Source organism: Falco biarmicus, chromosome 1 (genome assembly GCF_023638135.1).
Source record: "Falco biarmicus isolate bFalBia1 chromosome 1, bFalBia1.pri, whole genome shotgun sequence".
Taxonomy (NCBI): Eukaryota; Metazoa; Chordata; class Aves; order Falconiformes; family Falconidae; genus Falco; species Falco biarmicus.
Window position 1 is genome coordinate 88,929,924 of NC_079288.1, and position 24,152 is coordinate 88,954,075.

Genomic DNA, 24,152 nt, shown 5'->3' on the forward strand with positions numbered 1-24,152 from the left:
AAGCATTTTCTGTCGCAGAGATTATCACACAAGCCATCAGGCAAGGATCTGTATTTTCCTAGCAACTTCTTTTACAGTTCAAGTGTTGTCAGTAGTTTTACAGAAAAGTATTTTAGATTAGGATCTTCGAAAATATATATATATGCACACACACATAGAATTATAGTACCTCGAGCTGGAAGGGATCCACAAGGATCATCAAGTCCAACTCCCTGCTCCTCACAGAACTGCCTAAAACTAAACAGTTTTTAAAATTATGTAAGCAGTTCCTTCATTTCTATACGTTGCAAGTTGGTAATAAAACTCCTAACAGAATTAGAACAGTAAGCAGATATTACACTGCACTGTGCTAATTATAAATACGTTAGCCTACATTTGTAAATTTTAGGAAAAAAGAACTTTTCATTTTGGTGCTGCTATCGAGCCAACAGCAGAAACTTGTCAAACATGCGTTTGTAGGACCCAAGATTAAAAAACCACAAAGCAAAACAAAAAACCAAATCACAAAACCCACCAGATTATGGGCCATGACTTTAAAGTTAAATGTGGTAACAAGGCAAAGGAGGCGTTTTCAAAGGGGCAAAAAAGCTGTCTTCCGGCAAGAAAAGTATGGAGCATTTGGGGTGGGGTTTGGTTTTGTTTTGGGTTTTTTTGGTTTTACCTTTTGGAGCACTCTGCGTCTTCGATAGATCTGAAGAAGCCATTTTCTTCCGCTTAGACTCGGGTTCTTTATCTCCTGATCCCAGCTGATCTACTGGAGGCCATAAATGCATGTTAAAGAAAAGTATCTGCTAGTTTAAACACATATTCTATAGAGCTATAACAGCTCGTTACTGCTTCAAACACACACCATCTGTACGGGCCTTGCTGTTTTCTCCACTGTTTGGTTTGGTCTTTCCATAGAGCAATTTTCAGGAATGCCTGACATCAGCAGTCCTGCAGGTAAGGCTTCCAAATACAGCCCCGGTGCTGTGGTGAGCGACCCCAAAAGCACTCCTGACCACACAGCACTCTTCACAGACGTACCACTGCCGCTCTCAGCTACCGTCCTCTACCCTCTTATCAACAGCTTCAAACCAACTTTGTGATGATGATCCCAAAAATCTCAAACTTCTTTATAATACAAGCTACCAAACTTCATGAATTAATCCAGCTGAAGGTCCAACAGCTGGATTAATCTAGCTCCAGGTCTGACAGCAGTATTCAGCATCATTATAGAACCAGCCAAAACCAACAGAATAAAATTATCAGATTAATCAGCTCTAAGGAAAGATCAAACCCAACATTTTAAGATATTTTCTGGAGATAAGGAGTTTGACAGTCTCCTCCATTACAAGATAAATAAGGTCTTTGGGGTTTAGACTACTGAAGCAGTCTGACTGGCAGGTGAAGAGTCACACATCAAAAACATCTGGTTTCTTTCTAATTCTATATTCAAATATTTATCTAGGTATCAACATATCCTAAACAAAGCTAATGCAACAAATCGTTTGCCCTAACAACGAACCCAGGATGCTGTCGAAGGAACGCAATGGGCAGCATCAGTCTCTTGCACCCCAAGATGCTTTAGCAGATTTTGCCGTACCCACTCTTTTGCCTGCAATTTCTATTATACAAAGAGGAACTAAAATCACTTATTTACTGTGTATCAAATACATTTATTACAACGTGTCACTACCAGTTAGATCAGAAATCAACTCAAGGGCTTGAATATTTTAAGAGGTCTTTTTACAGCTGACTTTCTAACAGAAGGTATTTTGCATTTTCACTAAATGCTTTTGTTAATCACAGGGAAACTTATGTTCTGTAACAGTACAAGATTAAAACAATATATAACATTTAAGTAATTTTGGGGGTGCATACAATCAACTAATCCTTTTCCTAATGTTTATAGAAACTGAAGTTTAAAATACTCTGTTTTAAGTAAGAGATCTGCTGCTTCTGCAACTCCTCCACATCTGCACTAGTCAGCTTGCTCCTGCTAGGCAATAGGCATGAGATGGGAGAGAAGCTTTTCCAAAACACCAGAACAAAAGGTGCTGTGTCAGTGCTCAGCTGCATCAGCAGAGGCAGAAAGAGAACTCGATATTTGTGGAAGACATCACATAGATCCTTTCCTTACCCACGCTTTGGCCAAAACTCTTCTTGTGTATCAGTTATATATAGCCCTCCCTACTTGGCTCCGCGTCAGGACTTTTTTTAACCCTTTGCTAATTCCACAATGCAGATGATGTTCTACATTCTTTCCTTTAGACCCTGTTTGGAAGCTGTTACGTCTTTGTACCAGTTAGTCTATTTCAGGGGTCCTCAAACTTTTTAAACCGGGGGCCAGCGTGCAGATGCAGTGGCAGGCAGTCATCTGCGGCTGCTTGGTTTCCCCCTCCAACCCCCAGCGGGGGGGTCTGTAAATACCAGGGGCCGGATTGAGGACCCTGGGGGCCGTATCCTGCCCGCGGGCAGTAGTTTGAGGACCCCTGGTCTATTTCATTTGACTTACCTGTTTTAATGAAGTTTGGCCCTGTAATTAAAGGCTATATATAATCTCTACAGCGTTAGGTAGTCTCCATTTTTTTCCCCAGCATCTCTTTCATTAATTTTGTCAAATATTTGTTTTTTTCAGTTCCCTCTATTTGCTACAAGGATCTCCTTGTGCGTAGCACTGATTATGAGCATCTTATTTTTTATTTCCCCTCTAGAACCTATGAAAGATTCCTTACCTTTTGACTTTGAGATTGCAATCATTTCTTCTTCTGGACTCGTATCTCCTAGAATTTCCATTTCTTCTGGTCCTGCAACAGCAACAATATCCTCCTCTTCTGGTCCTGCAATGGCAGCAATTTCCTCCTCTTCTGGTCCTGCAACAGCAACAATGTCTTCATCATCTTCATCTTCATTCAGATTTTTCTCTGGGCAAGTATTTTCTTCTTCCTCATCCTCCTCTCCAACTTCGTCTACTGTAACAAAGTTTAGCTCCTCTTTTAGACGATTGAAATCTGCCAGAAAATCATCTTCATCTTCATTAACTTCATCCAAAGTCACTAGAGGATTATCTTCATTGTCCTCTTGTATTTCATCAACCGTCACTAAAGCGCTGGGATCATCGGGCACCTGCGAGGAAGCACAATCTCCAGTATCCTCAGCGGCCACTTTATCATCCTCCCTGTGTTTCAGCACATCCTCAATATTCAAGTCTGCAGGTTCATTCAGGGGCAGCTCTTCAACTTCACCAATTTCATCTACAGTTACCAAGGGTTCAGCTTTCAAAACCCGCTCCTCGAAAACTGACCCAGGGACATCTTTATGAGAACTAAAGTCCTCCTGCTCAGATATCTCATCCAAAGTAACAAGCGACTGTGGATCCTTTACTGCTTCTGACATAAGTTCTTCCTCCTCCATCACTTCATCCACAACAACGAGGCCCTGTGGGTCACTCAGCGCTTCTAAATTCACAACTCCCATTAGCTGTGCAGCCACATCCTCATCCTCACCGATTTCATCCAAAGTGACAAAAGAGTGTTCACTTTCAGCGATGCGTGCCACAGAGCTCTTCCCTTTCCTTCTCTTGGAACTAGGCTCAGAAGAATTGTTTTTAGCACCATCTTTTCTCTTACCCCTTGGTGGATTTCGCCGTGTTTTAACAGGAGACTCAATTTCCTCTACCACCTCATCCACAGTAACAAATTCATCCAGGTTAAATGGAAACAGCTCTTCTTCCTAGAAAGTGTAAAAATGTGAATATAACAAAATTTAACATTCACACACTGACACAAACACCTCCATCCACAGGGTGCCTATGGAAAAATCTCTACACGCTGAAGCTGCCTCAAGGGGGGAACAAAAAAAAATGCAACTTGAGGGTAGAAACAAATTTTCAGGCCTTCAGTCTCACATAGAAGTTTTCATTATCAGCATTTGTGTTAAGTAAGTGGATTTAACTCAGAAACTCAAAGCATTTTTCAAAAACACAGTGGGTGAATAGACAAAAATGTATGTCTATTAAACGAACCAGGTCGATGCCCTGAATACTCGTGATTTTTGCACTCGCAGGAAGACTAGTGAAAATCTGAATACCTCCAGAGCATCCTTCAAAAATACTATTACCTTGTGTCAGTATCTCATTCTCTTCCCTAGGCATATGCTGTTGGCTGCTGCTACAGAACAGGAGCCTACATCAGATGTTTTGATCCAGCAAAGTCATTCTGTATCCTGATGACTACTCAACTGTTCCATCTTGCCTCTTTGGTTTCAATTTCCTAACAAATGGCTCCAGCTTTCTGGAAAACGCCTTAATGATTTTTTTTATGCTTAAGAGGGCAGAGCCTGACCCTTTCTAATTCTCCTCAGTCAGCAGCATGCTCTTACTGGACCATGTCCTGCATCTAAAACTCCTCCTACCCTGCAGTTTGACCATGCCAGCTCCCATCAGGGCTCACACAATTTATTCTAGGGCAACTGCAAAGAATTAGAAGCAATTTAATGCCGTAGATAGCTGAAAGCATCTGGAGGAGGATGTATGGATAGATACTGAATTTAAGAAAAGACTGAATTAACCCTGAATTACTTTTAGGTTATTTGATTAGACAGCAGTCACGTTTTTTGACTACAGTATTATAATTTGTTCACTATAAAATAGCTACACGCTTATAATCAGGATGGCAGGATAAGGCAGAAAAGATGCGTACTTGAAGCCAATGAGTAAATTAATTTCAGACAGCAAAATGCACCCAAATATCCATTCCACCCCAAATTATGTATTCAATTTCTTCAATGAATGAGTCTGAATTATTTTTATTCTCCCCCAAAAAATATTCATCCCGCTGCCAAATACCAGTCGGTATTCCACACAAGAATGAAAAAACTCTTGTCAAAGAAGAACTTTTAAGGCCAAGGCAAGATAAACTCCTCTGTAATCTGAGTAAGTTTGCAGCTAAGAAATACCTTTTTTCCAGCAGAAAAAGTAATCTGAAATTCAAAGGCTACATGGCTTTTCTTCCCTTTCTTTTTCAAAAAGCTAACAAATACCAGAAATAACGCATGCCTCCACCACATTCTGATGCAGAAACTTGAATATTTAATGCAAATATGACCATGGCGAAGAAAAAGGAAGTATCTGGTTATATTTCAACTGAAATCAAACATTACTGCATTCTTCCTTCCATGAAAAGGAGAACACAGATCTTGGTTCTCATCAGCTATAACAGTGAGGAATAAAGCAGTAAGAAGTAGCTGGCATTACAAAGCCTTTTTTCAAAGGCTGCAGAATTTCCCCTTGGGGATTAACACACACATCCAGAACCTCAGTTGTGAAAGTGTTCTCTATTACCATCGCCACCACCAACTTCACAAACACACTGTGCTGGTGATGCAGAAAGTTTATATGGATTAAGATTAGTAAAAGGATGTAGGGCTCCAAACTTTATCCCAGAAATCCATTTTCCATAAGGATCCACTACTTACCTGGTAGATCTTTGATTTGATCCTGTAATGCTACTTCTACAAACTCATCAATACGGGCTTTTATTACCTTCTTTCTGCTTTTCTCTCCCAAAGCCCAAGCTATCTCAGAGAGAGAGGGGGTATCTCTTTTCACCTTCACATAAGAATGCGGGCTTTTTAGCAGCTGAGCCTACAGACTCCCAAGCTGATCTTCAAACCAACACTGCACCAAAAACGTGCAGTAATCCTTGCTCTGCAGAACCCACTTGGAAATACACCTCTGCGTAGAGAGGGTACCATGGATGGAGATGTTCTAACTACCTCCTGTTGTACAAAATCATTTGTAAGGGGCTAGAGGAATTCAGCCTTCCTTCCCTCTCCTCACAAGTGTGATGACAAACACAGATCTCATGCAGGTAGCTGGGGATCCAAATAGTTAATGTGTTCTTTCTCAAATAACATCCGAGACTAAAAAAACCACCTCCTTTTAACACTCACTTCTTGAATTAAGTTTCTCTTCCAAATGACTTGACCTTATAGCTTTATGCCCATAGTCCATAACAGCCAGTAATACAAAAAATTCTCTAGGGAAGGATGCTAAAGATTCTTAGCGTACGCACACTCACTTTCAAGACAATCTGTATGTTAAGTTCAGTTGTGGTTGTATCCTTACCTCCTTTTGTTTTGCACTGCTGCTAGTGTCACTTTTTGAAGCTTTAGCACTGCCACCAACAGAAACCTGCAAAATCAGACAAAAGTTCACATGAAACCAGTTAAGCCAACTAACCCGTCCACAAAAGAAAAAAATAATATTAAAAAAAAATCCGCTATTTTTTCCCTTAATGAACTTTTTTAGGTTGTCCAGATTGCTGCTTCTGATCACATGCTTGGCAAATACAGATCTAAGCCAACCGTCAGCGGTAGAGTCCAGGCATACAGTCTCTAGCAACAAGTCACAGGTAATACCTTGCTTAGTAGCCTCTTTTCAGTAACCAGTGTCTGTGTAGGACTTGACAAAGCAAATATCAGCTCACAAAAGGACAGAAAGCTTATTAATTCCCATTCAGAACTAATCCAAGAACATAAAGTTATGACACTCAATAAAAGACTCACTTCAAAAATACCTTCCTGCATTTTTTTCCAAGTAGCATTTTCAAACCAGTTACATACTTGCGTTGCACACACTGCATCTAAAAGCAACTGGTTGCCCGCCATCTCGCTATTCCAACTTGTCTGTTGGCCCAAACCAGCTGAGTGATTTATGGAAAAGGGAAGGGGAACATAATCTCATTGTCCCATACTCAACATCTGAGAGAAGCATGGAGTTAGTTACTGATCAGGCACACTGAACCGGCCTTCCTGCCCTCCTCACCTTATTGCTGCTGTTGTCTTTCTTCATGCTGGATGATCTACTCTCTCCCTCTTGAGACTGTTTTGAACTAGCCCTAGATTCCTCTCGTGAGTCCTTCTCTTGCTGAGATGAATTCCTCCCATTGCCTCCCTTTCCATCAACAACAGAACTTCTGTTCACTTTACATTTGCCGCTGCCATCGCCCAGGCTTGATCGGCTGTTACCAGGTTTCGGGTGACCTGCTTCTTTTGATGCGATGTTCTTCTCCACTGCTGCTTGGCCCTGGGTCTCAGGTTTCAAAGGAGCTCTCTGTTCCCCTCCTTTACACAGGGAAGGCTCTTTTCTCTGTACTGGAACCCTTGACTTTGATATATCCGGAAGAGACACCACTGCCTTTAAAATCGTTCTCCCAACAGAGGAAAATTCCTTGACAGATAAAGAAGAGTTTAACGTAACTGCTTTGTGGGCTTCATCAGTTTTTGCTGGTCCTGCTCCTTTATTTTGATGGGCTTTGATTAAACTTCCCTCGTTGTTCTCATTGACAGCATTTGCATCATCTTCCACAACAGCCCCAACCTTGGCCACAGATTGTTCAAGTTTCTTCTCTGCCTCTGCCCCAGTCTTGACCAAAAAGTTTTCAGGGTTCTCCTCCACAGCTCTTCCAGCTCTGAATGCAGGCTCTTCTGGTTTCGTCTCTCTGTCGGCTCCAGCTACATCCAGTTTCTTCTCCATGGCCACCCCAGTTCTAAGCACAGGTTTCTTCTCCGCTATCGGAGTTACAGACATTTCATGTTCGGTTCTCACAGCATCAGAAACAGGATTTTTTTCAGGAGCATCCAACTTGTTGTCTGTTTGTGTGACAACTGATGACACCACCTCCACCGAAGCTGCGTCAGAATCAGGGGGCACCGCTCCAGGGACGGCCCCTGTTGATTCCCACGCTGCCGGCTTCACAGCACAACCTGACGGCACGTCTTCAGCCTTGCCCACATCGGACAACTCTTCTGGCAATTCAATGGCAGGAGCAGGCAACTCTTCATCTTCTGCTTTAATTTCCTCCTCTGATGCAGCTACGACAGCAGGTTCGAACAGCTCTAGTTCAGCATTATCTTTAACTGCCTCTTCTTTCTCCACACTGGAAGGCAGCAGCAGCATCTCTTCTGACTTCGCTTCAGACGATTCGGTGTCAGCAAACTTGATAGATGCCACAGTAACTTCAACTCCAGCATCCGCTTCCTCCACAGGCGTTTCTGCCAGTCTTGCAGCAGACCCCCTTACTGCTCTTTCAAGATGGGACTCAGAGGGCTCTATCTGTACTGCTGACATCTCGTCTTTGACATTAGAGATGGAAATGGGTCCTTTCTTTGCCACACTAGGCTCTACTGGAGGATTAGCAGCTGCTGTTTGCACCACTCCTGATCCCTCTGGATATTTTTTCAAGCCAGAGCTAAATGCATTTAAAAAAAACAGAAGAAATCAAACTATGTTGAGAATTCTACAGTTAGCAGAAACCTCTTGACGCCAATGGTGGGGGACTTCCTGATGCATTAGTGCTTAGCATTTGGAAATCTAGCCTATCAGTGTTAAAATGGTTAACAACATTGAGGCGAATAGCTGATTAGTTTTATGCTTCTGTTTAATCCACCTCAGTATATCGCAAGCCTCTTACACTTTGAATTGTGTTACTTGCAGTCAGACCTCTCAAGGTAGCGGTCACTACAGGTGTACCCCGTCACCTCAGCACTGACATGGACTCCTAAAATTTAGATCCCCTGATGCAAGGCAGACTGTGAAAGTGCATGTACAGCAAAAATACATGCCCCAGTCTCTCTGTATAAAGGAATTACCAGAGTTTTGCTATGTTTGAAGACAGCAGACGCTGCAGTCACTAACCAAGAGAACTCTTCCAGTAGCTAGGAGTCTGAAGTTTGATCTTTTGGGTTTTTTTTTTAGTTCACGTTTGGGGGGAGCGAGGGGTTGCTTTGTTTTTAAACCACATTGACCTCGCACAATAGCGGGGAACACAACACATGCACAGAAGCTCCTTTTGGCCAGGCTCTGTTTGCACTGTATAATCCCACTGTCAGCTCCCAGGATAATAAAGCCCAAGATGACAATGCAGAGGATAGCACTTTTCAGAGAACTTCAGTTACAGGAAGTGCATTATTCTTCTCTGAAAGAAAGAATCCTCCATAGATGATCTTGGGAGACACTGAAATCAGAGATGTCTGTGCCCCTTTTCCCACAATGCTCGAGAAAATGAGCATCCCAACACCTCATGCATCTCTAGATGGAAAGGTGGCAGAATACCAATGCTGACAATCTCGCTAAGTGTCAAAACAAACACAAAAGCAGCAAACACACATAATTAATCGGTGGTTATGCACAACGGAGCAGCCTGCGCTATGGTTTCTCAGAACCTATGTTTATGAAAAAAGGGTGCACATTTGTATAAACCCTCATGAAAAAAAAAACAAGCAGAGAAGGCTGCCATTTTGGTAATACCCCCAGCATGATGTTCAGCAAGAAAATGGAAGGCTAGATCAAATGGAACTCAGCGCTGACAAAAATGTTAAGTCCTGAAGTAGCCAGATGCGAGGGTTAACGAGACAAAGACACAATACATGGAGTCAACAGAAAGATGAAAACAGGCAAACTCAGTTAACATCTGTGCTACGCAAGCACAGCAGAAACACCAATCTCGAAGGTTTCCTCCAGGCCCAAGGGCACTGTCCTCTGCTGCTACAAAATGCGAGAGGAGAGAGAAGAAGGGATATGAATTCTGCCTCAAAATCTTTCACAACACCAATTTAAAACTGGCACAGATGTAATACATCATGACAATGCATCAGATGGATACCTGCAGCACGATATGAGGGCACTCCTCCCCTAGCAAAGCAGCAAGGCTGCAGCATTTTGCTTGAGCAATGGAGTGTTGTGTGCTCCCAGCAGTGCCCCACAAAGCGCCGGGAACCCCCTTCAGAGCCCGAGCAGCTCAGCTCACAGCAACTGAAGCTGTATGAAAGAAAAAGCAACCTCACTCATTCCAACATCCTGCTCATCTCTAACAGGCTCCTCAGACCTGTAATCAATTTAAACTTGTTACTTGCAAATGTTTTGGGGTAAGCATTCCTCATGAGTGGCTCTGCCGTCAGGGCTGATCTGCTAGGGCTGATCTGCTTTTTATGCCACAGTATTGGTTTACTCAGTCACAACACAGAAGATACTTTGACACCAATTAAACATTGTTTGTGCTCCAAAAGAAAAACCCATTTTCTCTTCTATTTGAGCATCCTACAGACCATTGAGATTAAAGTCTCATGTGTCTGCGCAGCAAAGCGCTACCTGGGTAAGTCAGAGCCCAAAGCCCAGAAGGGCAGCTCTGAAAGCCCACCTTTGTCGCTGATGCATAGAAAGCTTAATTAGATACAAGCTCAAACACCTTGCCAAACTGTACCCACTCCATAGCCTCTGTTTATACATTTTCTGCAGGGAATGGAAAAACGTCAGTGAACACTGGAACCATACACTAACTACAAAGCTTACAGCGAGTAGCACATGCGTATTATCCTCTACATAATTCAAATAAGGTATTAGTCTCTGAAGCCTCAGGACTTCGCATATCCTTTCAGGCCAACACCCACCCTGTGCCTTTCACAAAGCCCTGGGCTAGTCCAAAATACACAGAGAGATTCAAACCAGACTGCAAATCAGTGGAAGGAGAGCTCTGCAGAGGCAGTGATGCGCAGAGATAAAGATGAGGGAGCCTGACAAAGCTGAAGGCGCTTAAAAGACCTGTTAGGCATTGGGAAAGAAACAGCCCATAGACCTGCAAGACGCATTTCCTGCACCGAAGTTAGCATAAAAGGTGAAACCAACAGTACCTGGTGCTCAGTTTCTGCACAGGATGTCCCTGCGTAAGCTGCCGTACGCAGCCAGCACTGCCTGAGTTAGCAAGGGAAAGTCTGGGAGAGTTCAGCCCTAGAAATGCCAGCACAGAGGCTGTATCGCAGGAGAGACACAACTCACTTGCTACATGTCAGCTCAGGATTAAAAATAGTAGTGGGATGGTCCTCAAGTCCTAACCTGGACAAGAAAAGTTTCAGCTATTTTAGCTGAGGAAAACAAATCCCAACAAAACACATCAGCATCCTTGAAAAGAGCAGAGGCATTCACATAAACACGTCAGTCACCTCAGCCGCGAAGTCAGATGAGCTACCTACTAGGGCTGGATGACAAATGAGCTTCCAGAAGCATCCCTAAGGTTTTTTTAAGATCACCTCATCATCCCAGGCAACCCAGAGGGCAGCCCATTCTGCTCCCCAAATTTTGCTAGTCCTTCCCTCCCCAGAAACACATGACAAGGTCTTCATATATAAATATTTAAGGTATTTTCTGCTTCTTATAAAATGTAACGAAAAAAGATAATCAGTCAAGTCACAAAGGCTCGCAAGATGACAGTTGTCTTGGACAAGGAGAACGTGTCTAGTGTTATCTGTAGGGAAAAATGTCGGTTTTCCCATTGTTGATCAGCCACAGCAGGATGCTGAGCAGCAGCTAGGATGCAGGTAAGACTCACTTGTTTTGGTTAATTACCGCCGCTCACTAAAGCCCACCGGCCCGGAATCAAAAAGGTTACCTGCACGTCTACCTACATGTGAGTCACAGACAGTTTAGAAACTGAACGCTTCCAAAATCAACTAGGGTCTGAGTAGAAGTTTTGTGAAATGAGGAGTGCCTAACTTTGGAAAGAAACAGGTTGTGGAAATATAGCAACAGCCCATGATAGTATAATGGCATTACTTGAAACTGAAGTTTGGGACCATTATTACACAAGGGGTTGTTTCTGGTTCTTGGTGGGATTTTTTAATTATAAAACTTATCCAGAAATATGGATTTGAGTCACAGAAGGTGTTTTAAGTCATATTTGTTAACAAGAAATCTTATAATGATCTATCCATTTATAGAGAGAACATAACCAAGACTCTAAAACCAACAAATAGTTACTCCACAAATAGAAATTTTACTGCAAGCAGCATCCGTAAAACAATTTTAAATAGAACATTCCAAAACCATCATTTCTCATTTCTAGGTTCTGGTGTTAATACAGCATCTAAACATTTTTTTTAAATCAATTCAGGGACCTGTATCACCACATGAAGTTAATGTTAATAAGTTAAACAAGGAAGTTTCAGTTTATTTTTAGCATTTGGAAACAGAAACAATAGATGCAGGTGCTCTGACAGAGGAAAGCACTGTAGGACAAAATAAAGCAATCACTTCCTGGTTAAATACAACAAAAAAATTGTCTTACCAACATGTATATCCAAACATACTTTCCAGGACCTGTGGTAAAATCCTGGCCGAATTAGTAAAACAATAACAAACTTAAACTACACAGAAAACAGGATTTCACTCCATCTGACCATGTTCTTTGAAAGCCCCAGATTTCAAAGAGATCACAAACATTACAGCTCTACAGCAATACACTACATGTCCTGCACACACAGAACGCACACAAGCTGCAAAGAAGTAACAGCAAGTAACAGCTGATGGATCTCACAGCAGGCCTTTTCGTCAAGCTCAGTTAGAGAGATGGCTCAGCAATCTGCCTGATCTTGGAAACGCATTCCAGGAACAATAGAGATATATAAAAAAACCTTGAATATTTGAAAAGCATACCTTCCTTTGCTTGGTTCCTCCTTCACTTCTTTTTTCACAACTTCAGCCTGAAAGGCAAAAAGGAGGTTCAGTACCTATGACTTTCAGAAGCATCAGCATGGAATTTGCATAACCCAGCTAATTAATAACACCACGAACCCAAATTTAGGCAGGTATCACCTGAAAGACCAAATGACTGTAAATTGTTCTAAAACTGTTCCCCACAAAACACAGATTTCATGAGATGACAATACAAGTACATGGCACTGTAAGAGATTTTAATAAAAAGTTTGCTAGACAGAACATGTGGCACACCACTAACTGTTTTGGTCGCCTCATCTTCAAAGCTGTCATGGTTTTGAGCAGAATTAGCTTTTGGTCTGTGATGTATCTGGGGGAGAGGGACATTAAACCCATCTTTTTCCAGACAGCACCTTCATTCCTGTATTGGTAAGGATGCTAAGGGCCACAGAGCTCAGGGTGAATGCAGTTAGCATGACAAAAAGTATTACACAGAAAACCAGAAGCACACTTTTTTTAAAGATAAACTACATTCCAAGTCAAACAAGTATCTACAGAAAACCCAAAGCCAGTTTCTGTTCCTTATAACCTGCATTCATTTCTTGTACAACTACACATTTCTACCTTCTGTTACATAGAATAAACTCATGGAATAAATGTTGAATTAAATAATGTCTTCCAGAAAAAGACAACCACAAACCATCAAAGCTCCGCAGCTATCACAGTTAGTAGCTTAGTTCCGAGCAATCAAAAATACCCCAAACAACCTTTAAAAACTCGCTGTTGAAATCTCAATCTCTTTTCTGAAGACATTTCACAAATTAATTTGAAGAGTATCACTACCAGAAAGAACATCAGATAAATTCAGTGTGCATAGAATTCACTTTAATCTTTTATTTATGCACGTAATTCCAAAGCCTTCAGTTTTCCCTTTCTAAAAACATTTATTACAGAGATAAGTGCCAAAGTAATTTGAACATGTTACCATGAATTAAAAATGATTTTGTTCTTCCCTCAGACCAGCTTCTGATTGAAAGGCTTCTAGAGAAAATAGCTTATGGCAAATGGAGCTACAAGCTCAATGTTCCTATGGTACCCAGGCATATAATCCAGATTCTGGCAACGCAACTGAAGATGGACAAGAGGGAACAGGCTCAAAATGCAGTAAAAACAGCAGATGGAGAAAACCTCAGTTTTTCCTCTTATCAGTGTGACCAGGCATTTCTCTCTCCATCTCAGATACAGGTAACAATAAAGTTTAGGAGTATGTCTCCAAAGTCCAGGTTTATTTTAACGTTTATGCAAAAGCTGTGACAGTCGCACTGACAAAGACTGGCATGCCACCAGCTGCAGCCGTGCTCTATCAATCTGTATTCCAGCTGCACATCCTCCTTCATTCTTACAGGAGTTTCCCCATACTTTTGTTATTTCAGCAGTATTAAATTCAGACATCATCAGCAAAATTACAGAAACAAAACTATGATGTGATGAAGTGAGCACTTATATTACTGCTGTTATACTATGCCACTGGCATTAGTTACAGCTATCTGGCTGGTCAACCTCTCTAAATCAGACAAGCACTCTGTATCACCCAAAGTGTGCAGCTGGAAAGAAATATTATTTTGAAAACAGAGTGTGAATGCCATTCTTTGTTGGCATTGAACTCTGCTCTGATGAAACATTTATAGTGACAAAGACATGTTATTCTGTTGCTACACAAGCTATAGGGAACAGCTATAAAAAGCAGATTTGAATCACACAGTGTTCCCACAATGCATCCTTGACAGACATTCCTTTGCATTAGCATTTTAATGAACAATATTTTCCTTATTTTTCAGTGCTAAGTGAGCTTATTACTTAGTTTCTCTAGAATTGAGAGAAAGCTCCAAAGTCTGAAGGTTTAGTTATTCAGCTACAAAGTTAGTCTAATAAAAGATTTTATTACCCTTAAATGCACCTGACATCATCTAACACAATTACAATTTATGGTCTTTGTCGTGAGCTGAAGTTCACCATATGAACTGAAATACAAAAATAAAGCAGCTCAGAAGAAGAGCATATTTTCTCCCATACAAAGAGAGTCGGCAACGGGGAGAATCATCTCTGCAATGGGGGAAGACAAAAAACTCTTGCAACATCTAATCCAGGCCCTTGCATCTAGTAGAAGAGAAAAGAGCACTCTGTGCACCTATGCTCATCTGATTTTAGCTACCAGTGCTTCACTCACAGCGGGCTCTGCATATGCACAGTGACTGCTGATTTACTTGGAAAGGGGCATGATGAATCCACTCGAAAAACATTTGTGCCCAAATCACATCTAGCTGTGTATCGCCCTATGTCCTAAACTATCACAGATGCAACGTGACAACTATTGGCAGGATACCCCCGCCAAAAACGCACACCTAAAATCTCTGCTGACACAGTATGTCTTTAAAAACAGGAATTCTAAACACCACACCCTACAGATTTCACAAATAAAAATGCTTTTCAATAAAGCAGAAAAAACTGCCAACACAATAGAGAACAAACTATATAAGCCCATGATCAGTATACAACCTATTCTTTAAAAGAAGTTGAAATTCATCATGATTCGTAGTGCAAATAATTGTGATTAAGAGTGCAAATAATCCTGACAGTTCTGCCAGCTCGGTAAATAGAAGTACATGTCTGGATGACTTTTTTCCCCTCCCTGTTGAAATAAAGGACTGATGCCCTTGTTATCATTAGGCTCCTGAAGTTAAACCTTCTCTTGTGCTGAACACAAGTGAAAGGAAGAACCTAAGATGCCCTGCCCCTCCAGGCATATCTTTTTGTTTAAATGGTATCCCAAAGTCATGCAGCTGAAAAGGAACAGCAGCACACAGGGAACGAGAGCTCCAAGAATGGAATTCGCATGGATAATCACTTTTAAAAAACAGAGGCAAAAAGAAGGAGAAAAAAACACCACAATAAAACGCCAACAAAACAAACAGAAAAACCCTATATACATTTTGGTCTTGATCTTGATACCACATCTGGATTTAAGTTCCCCACTTTGGAAGCTGGAATGCTATTAGCATGTGGCTGATGTTTGCATTTCTTGCTTAAAACTCTTTGTCTATCCAATGCACCAAGCTTCTTCCTCTCTGGTGTTCAGCTGCTGCAGCTTGCTGTTCCTTCAGCAAGTCACCAGAAGTAAACCGGGAGCTGCTCAATACTGCAAGTAATTTCATTCTTAAGAGAGAAGATGGCAGCAGCTGTGGGTGCATAGGCCAATGCTGACATCGCAACGGAGTCTGGAATCGAGAGGACTATCACAGATGAACTGCTAAAGGTGAATCGAACTAGATCAGAAAAACTCTACTAATGTCAATCATCAATCCTTTTCTAACCAGTACTGAAGAGTTGCTTTCCTCCTTTCTTCTTTCTTTTTATCCTTCATTAAGAAATATTTTCATCAGTGGCAAGAGATTCCATACACGTTTGTGAAATAGAGGCAAAAGATAGACAAACAGCAACACATACTTTCACACCTATGCCACCTCCCAGAATACAAACTTCCCAGCTGTTGCACACTTTTCACTCTCCTCCACAATGACAGCAAATACCGAAGGAAATACTGACATTGTCACCATTAGCTGCTCTTCATGGAAGGGTTGCTCTATTCCACAGAAATGATGTATTATCAAAAAAGAAATCTTACCTCAACAAACTCTCCATTGGGTGACAATGTACAGGTCAATGTATGCTCACCCATATTATACGGATATTGCTTCAGGAAGCTGTACATTGATCTGGCTGATTTGGGACTATCCAGCTGTAGAATTGCCTAAAAGGAGAAAAAGCACAAGCCTCAAATAACTGTTACTCCATCTTATTTCTGTATTGTAGAATATGTTTAGTAAATCCAGTTAGTATACCATATGATACCCAGGCATTCCTGAAGGGTTTCAACATCTTCATCTGAAATAAGCTATAAGCAGCATTTTTTTGATGAAATCCTGTTCTGGATATGGAGAACAGCGGGCTCTGTTCTTTCTGAGAGGTTGAAGAGACAAATTTCTCCATTTGGAATTATCTTCAGAACTAAATAAGAAGCTACATCACAAAAGAGTGGAGCCTGGAGCTTCCCTCCCCACATATCCAGCCCACTTTGGGCTCCTAGACTCATCCTCTTTGATTCTGCTCTAACTCACAAGTCTTTTCCCCTGAAGGCGAGGGGAAGGGCATGCCCATGAAAAAATCTGCAAAATTACATCTATCAGGGGAACAGTAAACTGAACTACACACAAAACTTTACCTGCTATACTAGAAATCTCTCACTTCTTTATTTTTTATCTATCAAGTACAATAATAGTACGAGAATTTTACATATCACCTTTAAAAATTCCCAACTATTCAAGTTGCATTCTAAACCTGGTAATACCTCTTCTTGTTTGTTTGTTTAAATTTAAAGCAAGCCTTAAATAAGCCACCCCTTTTTTTTACTTTTTCCTTAAAAAAACAAAACAAAAGAAACCACCTGTGCGTGCCCTGCTGGGATCTTGACTACATCTCTTGCTATTGAAAACAGATCAGAAAGCAAGATGTCCATCAAATACTATCACAAAGTGCTGACTCAATGGAATAAAGCATTTTATGTTCAATGCGACAGAATTAGCTGAGGGTCTAGAAATTCACCCTAGATGTTTCACTGACTGCAGCGTTCTCCTTGTCACTTTTTAAAGCAGTAAGTTTAAAATAAAGAAAAATACTATCATCTTAAAAGCATCTTCACCTGTTCTACGGTTTAGTAGCAGGACACTTAAAATAGCTTGTAATAAAGACAGCACAGTTCCATTTTAATCGTTAAAACATAAACAATTAAATCTAGTTCATAAAATAAAAAATCCAATGTTAAGTGCAAAAGTAGCAACATTAAATATTAAAATATCAAAGAATTTTTTAAAACATTAAAATCAAATCATGACATTTTGAAGTGTCCTGTAACAAAAAGTAATCTCAGCAATTCTGACAGCTTCACTTCTCACAACAAATTAATCTTTTTTCCCCAAATTTCCTACAGAATGGGAACTTATTTCCCTCCCACCTACACCTCTAACATCAAAAGTCAATAATTTTTGCAGACATTTGGGAAGCTTTACTTTCAGAGCTTAACAAACTGTTCTTGTGTTGTTCAGGCCAGGTAATGACCTAAAGTTTGTTTTCTTTATTGGTTGTTTTTTTTTTCCCTTCCCCACTGCCCCCAAAAAAGTAAGACAAATTATTTTCCTGTTCAGGATGAATGCGAAAAGAGTCAGAAACTTTGATCTATCATTAGCAAAACATTCTTGGTATTGGGAAATAAAAAACCTATTTTTTTTTCCCCTAGTACACTATTTTGCAACATAGAAAAAAAATTTATATTTACATTTACCTTGTTTTTATTCTTCAGGACAACGTAATGGCCTACTTTTCCAAATCGAAGTCCCACACAAACTACTTCAAGTTCTCTGTATCCATCATCTGGCAAGTTCCCAAGATGCACAAACTGATTACGTATGGTTTCAGTATTCACCTGAAGAAAAGCAATGGCAAAACTTGCTTCAGCTGTCTTATTGGCAACTACTGAACTAGGTTAGAAAAGCCTCACAGAAAACTTCTGTATTGCTCAGTTTCCTGAAAAAAAGCATTCACACGTATCCAATGTTCATGTTTTCAGACTCACACCAGATTCTCCGTTTATTATGCAGCACATCAAAAGCCTCAGCTATACTTCCCAGTAAAGAATAACAAACTCAAAAAGATCGAGTGTTCTATTTTAAAGCGATACTGCAAAACATCCCTGCAGTTTAAGTCAGATTTGGTAAAAGCAGACACTACCTAGTCAGACTGTAAATCGGTCAAGGCACAGAAACATGTCCAAAAGACTCCAACCCTGTTTTTAAAGTTGCAATTTGGTTTACTTGCTCAGTTTGTAATAACATAACAATCCTTGGTCAAACATTATTTCTCATGTTTCTCAATTTTCAGAGTTACCACCACTGCTGTGGGAACACAGTATCAAGGAGACCAGCAACTCTCTGCTGACCAGGAAGGATCCTGGTGGCAGCATGTACATGTGGGCTGACAGCAAAGGAAAGCCATCACCAGCCACATACTGCCAGCAGAACCATGGACTAAGCCCAGGCACCAAGTATTTTGTGAAAAATTTAAGGCCAACGACCTGCTAGAGCAGGTCCAGAGGGAGCTACAGAGATGGTCAGAGGCTGGAGCAGCTCTGCTGTGGGGACAGGCTGGGAGAGCTGGGGTTGTTCAGCCTGGAGAAAGGAAGGCTGCGGGGAGACCTCAGAGCACCTCCCAGTGCCTGAAGGGGCTGCAAGAAAGCTGGAGGGGCTTTTCACAAGGGCGGGTAGTGATGGGATGAGGGGGAAATAGTTTTAAGCTGAAAGAGGGTAAATTTAGATTAGGTATTTGGAGGAAATGCTTTACCATGAGTGTGGCGAGGTGCTGGCACAGGCTGCCCAGAGCAGCTGTGGATGCCCCATCCCTGGCAGTGTCCCAGGCCAGGCTGGACGGGGCTTGGAGCAACCTGGTCTGGTGGAGGATGTCCCTGCCTGTGGCAGGGGAGTGGAACTAGATGGGCTTTAAGGCCCCCTCTAATCCAAACCATGCCATGCTTCTACGATCAAAGGAAAGGTCCCTAGAACACAAATCCAAAGGTACTAGCAGACTTCTGAAATCTTAAAGAAGCCTTATCTTTAAATACCTGAAAGCTGTGTGTCTTTTAGAAACACACCACTCACTCCCAACAAGCAAGACTTTTTTTGCTCCCTCTGCTTCCCAGGTCTGGTATGTTTTTCTTCCATTATTCATCACTTTACCAGGAGCAGAAAAAAAATATTTCACCACAAGCAGACCAGAGGCATAAGTAGGATATGGTAGCAGGGGCACTCGCAGCAAATGCTCACGTATTTCTGCTAGTGCCAACCAACAATCACAGGAGAAAGGAGATATCCCCCAGACACACTTGCAATTGAAAATTCAAGCCTTTGGGGGTTTCTTGGAAAGTGATTTATTGCTGGCAGGGCTCTCTGCAATATGCTTTTTAACCAAATACAATTAGCTCCTGAGACTGCTGTTTTTAAAGTCACTCCTGTGAAGGTCTTGTGCCAACTGTTTCAGCCCAGAGACATACATTCAGACACAATGACTGAGTCTCTATCAAGAATAACCTGAAAATGTTTTTCACAGAAGACATAAAAGCTGTAATTTCATTAACCTCTACCTACCTACACTGTATTAAAACGCTTTGTACGTCACTGGCCAGCTTGCAGTGCGTGCAGTGAAGGAACAGGAGGGACAACTGGGGAGACACACTACACCAAACAAAGCACAGAGGTGGTTTAGATAGTTAAACCAAAATATCTGTCTATAAAGCACACTGGGAAAACGGGTGGCATTCCATACAGGCAAACACTGCATATTCGCCAAGCTACAGTGGTCAGCAGCTTGTTGTTAAAACATGGAAAAAACGTAACAGAAGGGGAGGGTCTCAAAGGACTCCTATTAAATGTTTAATTCCTAGCACTTCACGCATCACAGAACTAAATTAAGTGAACATTTACTCATTCTATTCCCTGCTCATTCGTCCATGAGAACATATATAAGCATCTAGTTCCAGAGAAAGCTTAGATAATAATTAAATTAGGTAATATTTCAGTATGAAGGATACTAATTCCAATTTAAAGTAACATATTTTGAGAGCATGTGGAGGAAAAGTTAGACTGCTAGCAACTTACCTGAGGGTCAGAATCTTTAATTAAAGCAGTAAATATTGCTTCCTGTAACAAAAAAAAAAAAGACATTGTAAGATTTGAACTATAAAATACAGCTTTACTAGCAGCAGCTAACTGGCAGTCACTAACTCCCAACTTTTTAGTTTCTGATTTATGAACAAAATCAAGAGCATCAGCACTACTGACACTTGTGTTATTCTAATTTCAGAAGACCAGGATCCAAAAAGACATTTAACAGAATCAGGCTTCAATAGCACAAACCATCAGAACGCATAAAACAGGGAGAGTATAAGTCAGCTTAAATTCAAAATCCTGTTCAGTATCAAAATGTTACCACATATCCTAGAATTTCAATACGTTTTATTACTTACCTCATCTTTTATAGTCTTATACTGAGGAACCATGTTGATGCAGAGCTGATTTCCATCCAGCGACATCGGAAAGCAGGTGTAAAATTTAACCATGGAATCTGCAGATTTTCTATTTATTTCAAGATAGGCCTTTTAAAAGTAAGAAAACAAAAAAATTTAACAAAACTTTAATTTATCAAGAGCATCTCACATCAATGCTTCCTGCATTGCATTATTACATTATCACATTTACATTTGTTAAAAAAGCATTTGCTGCTTTTTTACAGGTGGAAGCATGTCCTGGCTTCTACGATAAAACACTACTAATACCAATTAGAATACCTTTTTATGAGATGATAAAATTAGCACATCCCTCGGTCCTCCAAAGGGCTTTGCTAGGTTGGAAACTTCTTCAACAGAATATCCTTTCTCAGGCAAGTTTGAAATAAGAACCACACAGGTATCATCAAGTTCCTGTAAACAAGCGAAAGTAAATGTTACTGGTATTTCTTCAACTCTAAATCATAACTGCTGCATTTTCTGAAGGGACCATTTATTTTTACTATGTAAAACCACCGTTACACTGAATGAAGCACTTCTTGAAAGCATATTATAATATTTGCAACTACCCCAAAACCAAAGATCATATAACCTTTCTAGGATTTAGTAGCAAAGCATATTCTATTAACATTTTTCTCTAATTATATCATACAATCACCTTAATTAAAGCTTCATTGTAGACTATCTACACCTAAGCTAATTCCACACACACCTTAGGCTCTCTTGTTAACTCATCAAAAATTCAAACCAAACCAAGCCCCCCCTATAATTATGCCACTACTTTATATTCATGACATGCCCACACAGCAAATACTGTAGGACTGATGTGCAAATACTGTATCTCAAGAGAAGAAACCCACAGCAGGGCAATACAGATGATCAGAGCATAAAGGAGCTTTGGTGTAACTAACGAACTCCAAGGGAAAAAACAGAAAGCCAGAGAGTGAAATGGTAGATGTCTATCAAATCACAAACAGCAAGGAGAAAGTAAATACTATTTATTAATTAATAGTCTAATATTCTTCTAATAATCATTATTTCTTACAAGAAATTAACAGGCAAGGGATTTAATCTGGCAGTTTTCAGAGAGAGCACCAAGACTTGGAAATGGCACTAGTGTGTACTTAAAAACTTCCACAGATAAAATCACCTTTCGACTGACCTTGCTAGCGGGTTCTGTTGATTCTTCACTCTTTGTAGTCGTTATCAGAGCTTCTAAAAAAAAGGGGTAGGGGAGTAGTTTAGTAGCACAGCAGATTTCTTTAAATACTGCAGAGCTTTAAGAACACCTTGCATTACATTTTATCACCACTGCCACCATGAAAAATTAAATAGTCCTTCATTTAACTCACAATGACAAATTACATTGGTGGAACATACACAGCACTATGTAAATGCTTCCAGAAAGAAAAGGTTTAAGTAGGCATAAAAAAAATTAATTACAATCCCTTGATTAGCATGCACACACTTTGCTGACACTGAGACCTTATCAGTTGAATAATCACAACCACATGACTCTGAAGGTCCCCCCAATGTGCCCACATAGTCTTTTTCTTGGGACAAGTCCACAGCGATATGTGAAAGGCTCAGAAAAATACAGACATCAGGAAATCAGCAATCATACAGGAGAGGCAAGCGCAGGTAAAGGAAAAACGCTTCTCCTGTAAAATGTTTGTACCTGCCTCTAACAGGGCAAGGTCATATTTGCTGAACCTATCTCCACTATGCATGCATAGTAACCGAGAATTAATAAACACTTAAGCGATGTTTAAAACAAAGTCTGTTGTTAATCAGTTAGAAAATATGGGGGAAACAGCATCTATCGAACCAGCTCTAGCAGGCAATGTAAAGCAATGAGATTAAAACAATCGGCGGTGGAGTGGTAAACGGAACTGACAGAAAGCCCAAATCCTTTGCTCTAATGAGCTGTAAATAAAAGTGCCTGGCTGCACTGAAAAGGTCTAGGTAAAAATCTTGTGTCTGCTGAAAGATGTAAATCTCAGGGGGTTTTAGCCACTTCAGTCATGATGAAGTTTTGTTTCGGTCAGTGAACCTGTTCTAATAGATTTTATTTTCCGATACCCTGTGTCACTTTAATTTCCTGGACTTAAAAATTCTCATTTAGTTCACAATAGCAGAGAGGTTTAAGACAGAAATGAGAAAAATCCTGTCAGTTTGCAATTTACCTTGATCAATTAAGGAAGCTTCATTAAACTCATCCAAGCCCAACGCCACCACCTGAGGCATCTGTGCAAGTTTCTCTAAAAAACAAGTAAATTCAAGACAATATCATAATGTTAAACTCCACATAACTTAACTAGTTATGTTATTAACTTACTAGGAAAGTAACTTAAAAGTGGCGTTATGGTATCAGAATTACCCAGTACAGGCGCAGGACTAGTCACTCCTTTGGACTGAGTCTCTGCTGGCTTCTCAGGCTCTGTTACAGGCTCTGTAACACTGTCCCCTTCTGTAATGGTCTTCAGGTCCAAGAGCTTAGTTTCCCCAACTTCCGTTTCCACTTCTGTTGTTGTCTGAAGGTCTTCATCTACAGATTTTACTGCTAGGTAACCACAGGAAAAAGCATACTGCATTTCAACATATTAAACTAATCGATTTGCAAAAGGAGAATGAACTGCACTATATGTTTTTCTGGCAGATATTCACAGACCTATCACATAAATTCCTGTTCCTTGTCACAAATGGGCAGAAATTGTACATACAGGAACAGTTTTGCAAAACAAGTGTAAGTCTGTGGTTGCATGAAAGGGTCTGCTTCCCCAAGCTCATCTCCTTTCCCTAGTGCTTTGCTATTCTAGATCTACAAACAGCACTGATAATCACTGCATTAGCCAAGCTGCAAGGCATGAGAACAGTGCTTGCCTACCTAACCACCTACTGCATTGGCAAGCCCAGTAAAAGGTGTGAAAAGCTTACACTCACCACCTTAAATAACTGTTCTGGAAAGGGGCAAGGGTACAGAAAAGCACTTGCCTGTGTTTTCCACATAATGAGTGGAAGTTCATATTTGTCTTACCTGCAGAATTTGAAGTTTTCTTGATTTTACTATCTCCCATCATCACTGACTTCTTAGTCCTTTCTTTTTTACCTACATAAAATATCCAAAACCAAGTATTAGTAGAAACACTTATTACTTAAGTTACTTACAAAGAATATAAAAATACATACAAAACCAGTTTAATCTGCAGCAATTCAACTGATACGACAAAAAAAATTAAACCCCCAAAATCTAAACCGTAAGTTAATTCCAACAAACTACCAAATGAAAGCCATCAAGTAGAGTATCTTTTGTGAATTTGTTCAGGATTCTGGTGAAAACACCTTGCTCCTGCAAAACAGTTTGTGTTCTCTTTTTTTAACTGACAAAACAATTCAGTTTCCACTTGTGAGACAGCTTTGAGGCATGCTGGATGCTCTCACCATGCTGACGATTGACTCAAGACATACATCTTTAAAAAGCACAATTTCCTATAATGTCTGGTCCCTAGTTTGCTC

At 40.5% G+C, this 24,152-nt stretch overlaps 1 protein-coding gene across 5 annotated transcripts in view; it reads right to left on the bottom strand.

Moving 5' to 3' along the window:
• Nucleotides 1–24,152, bottom strand: part of ZNF638 (zinc finger protein 638) — a 66,411-nt gene that overhangs the window by 1,642 nt on the left and 40,617 nt on the right. For 3 of the 5 annotated variants that reach the window (XM_056345281.1, XM_056345291.1, XM_056345258.1), the window contains exons 11-24: nucleotides 23,674–23,745; nucleotides 23,017–23,199; nucleotides 22,823–22,897; nucleotides 21,799–21,851; nucleotides 20,919–21,050; nucleotides 20,598–20,726; nucleotides 20,230–20,271; nucleotides 17,865–18,005; nucleotides 16,152–16,277; nucleotides 12,470–12,516; nucleotides 6,809–8,234; nucleotides 6,110–6,175; nucleotides 2,718–3,714; nucleotides 662–754 (exon numbers count right to left, since the gene is read on the bottom strand). In XM_056345281.1, the coding sequence (XP_056201256.1) occupies nucleotides 662–754; nucleotides 2,718–3,714; nucleotides 6,110–6,175; nucleotides 6,809–8,234; nucleotides 12,470–12,516; nucleotides 16,152–16,277; nucleotides 17,865–18,005; nucleotides 20,230–20,271; nucleotides 20,598–20,726; nucleotides 20,919–21,050; nucleotides 21,799–21,851; nucleotides 22,823–22,897; nucleotides 23,017–23,199; nucleotides 23,674–23,745 (3,582 nt within the window). The remainder of the gene's footprint in view (nucleotides 1–661; nucleotides 755–2,717; nucleotides 3,715–6,109; nucleotides 6,176–6,808; nucleotides 8,235–12,469; nucleotides 12,517–16,151; nucleotides 16,278–17,864; nucleotides 18,006–20,229; nucleotides 20,272–20,597; nucleotides 20,727–20,918; nucleotides 21,051–21,798; nucleotides 21,852–22,822; nucleotides 22,898–23,016; nucleotides 23,200–23,673; nucleotides 23,746–24,152) is intronic. The other 2 variants (XM_056345275.1, XM_056345267.1) reach the window with 2 other exon arrangements.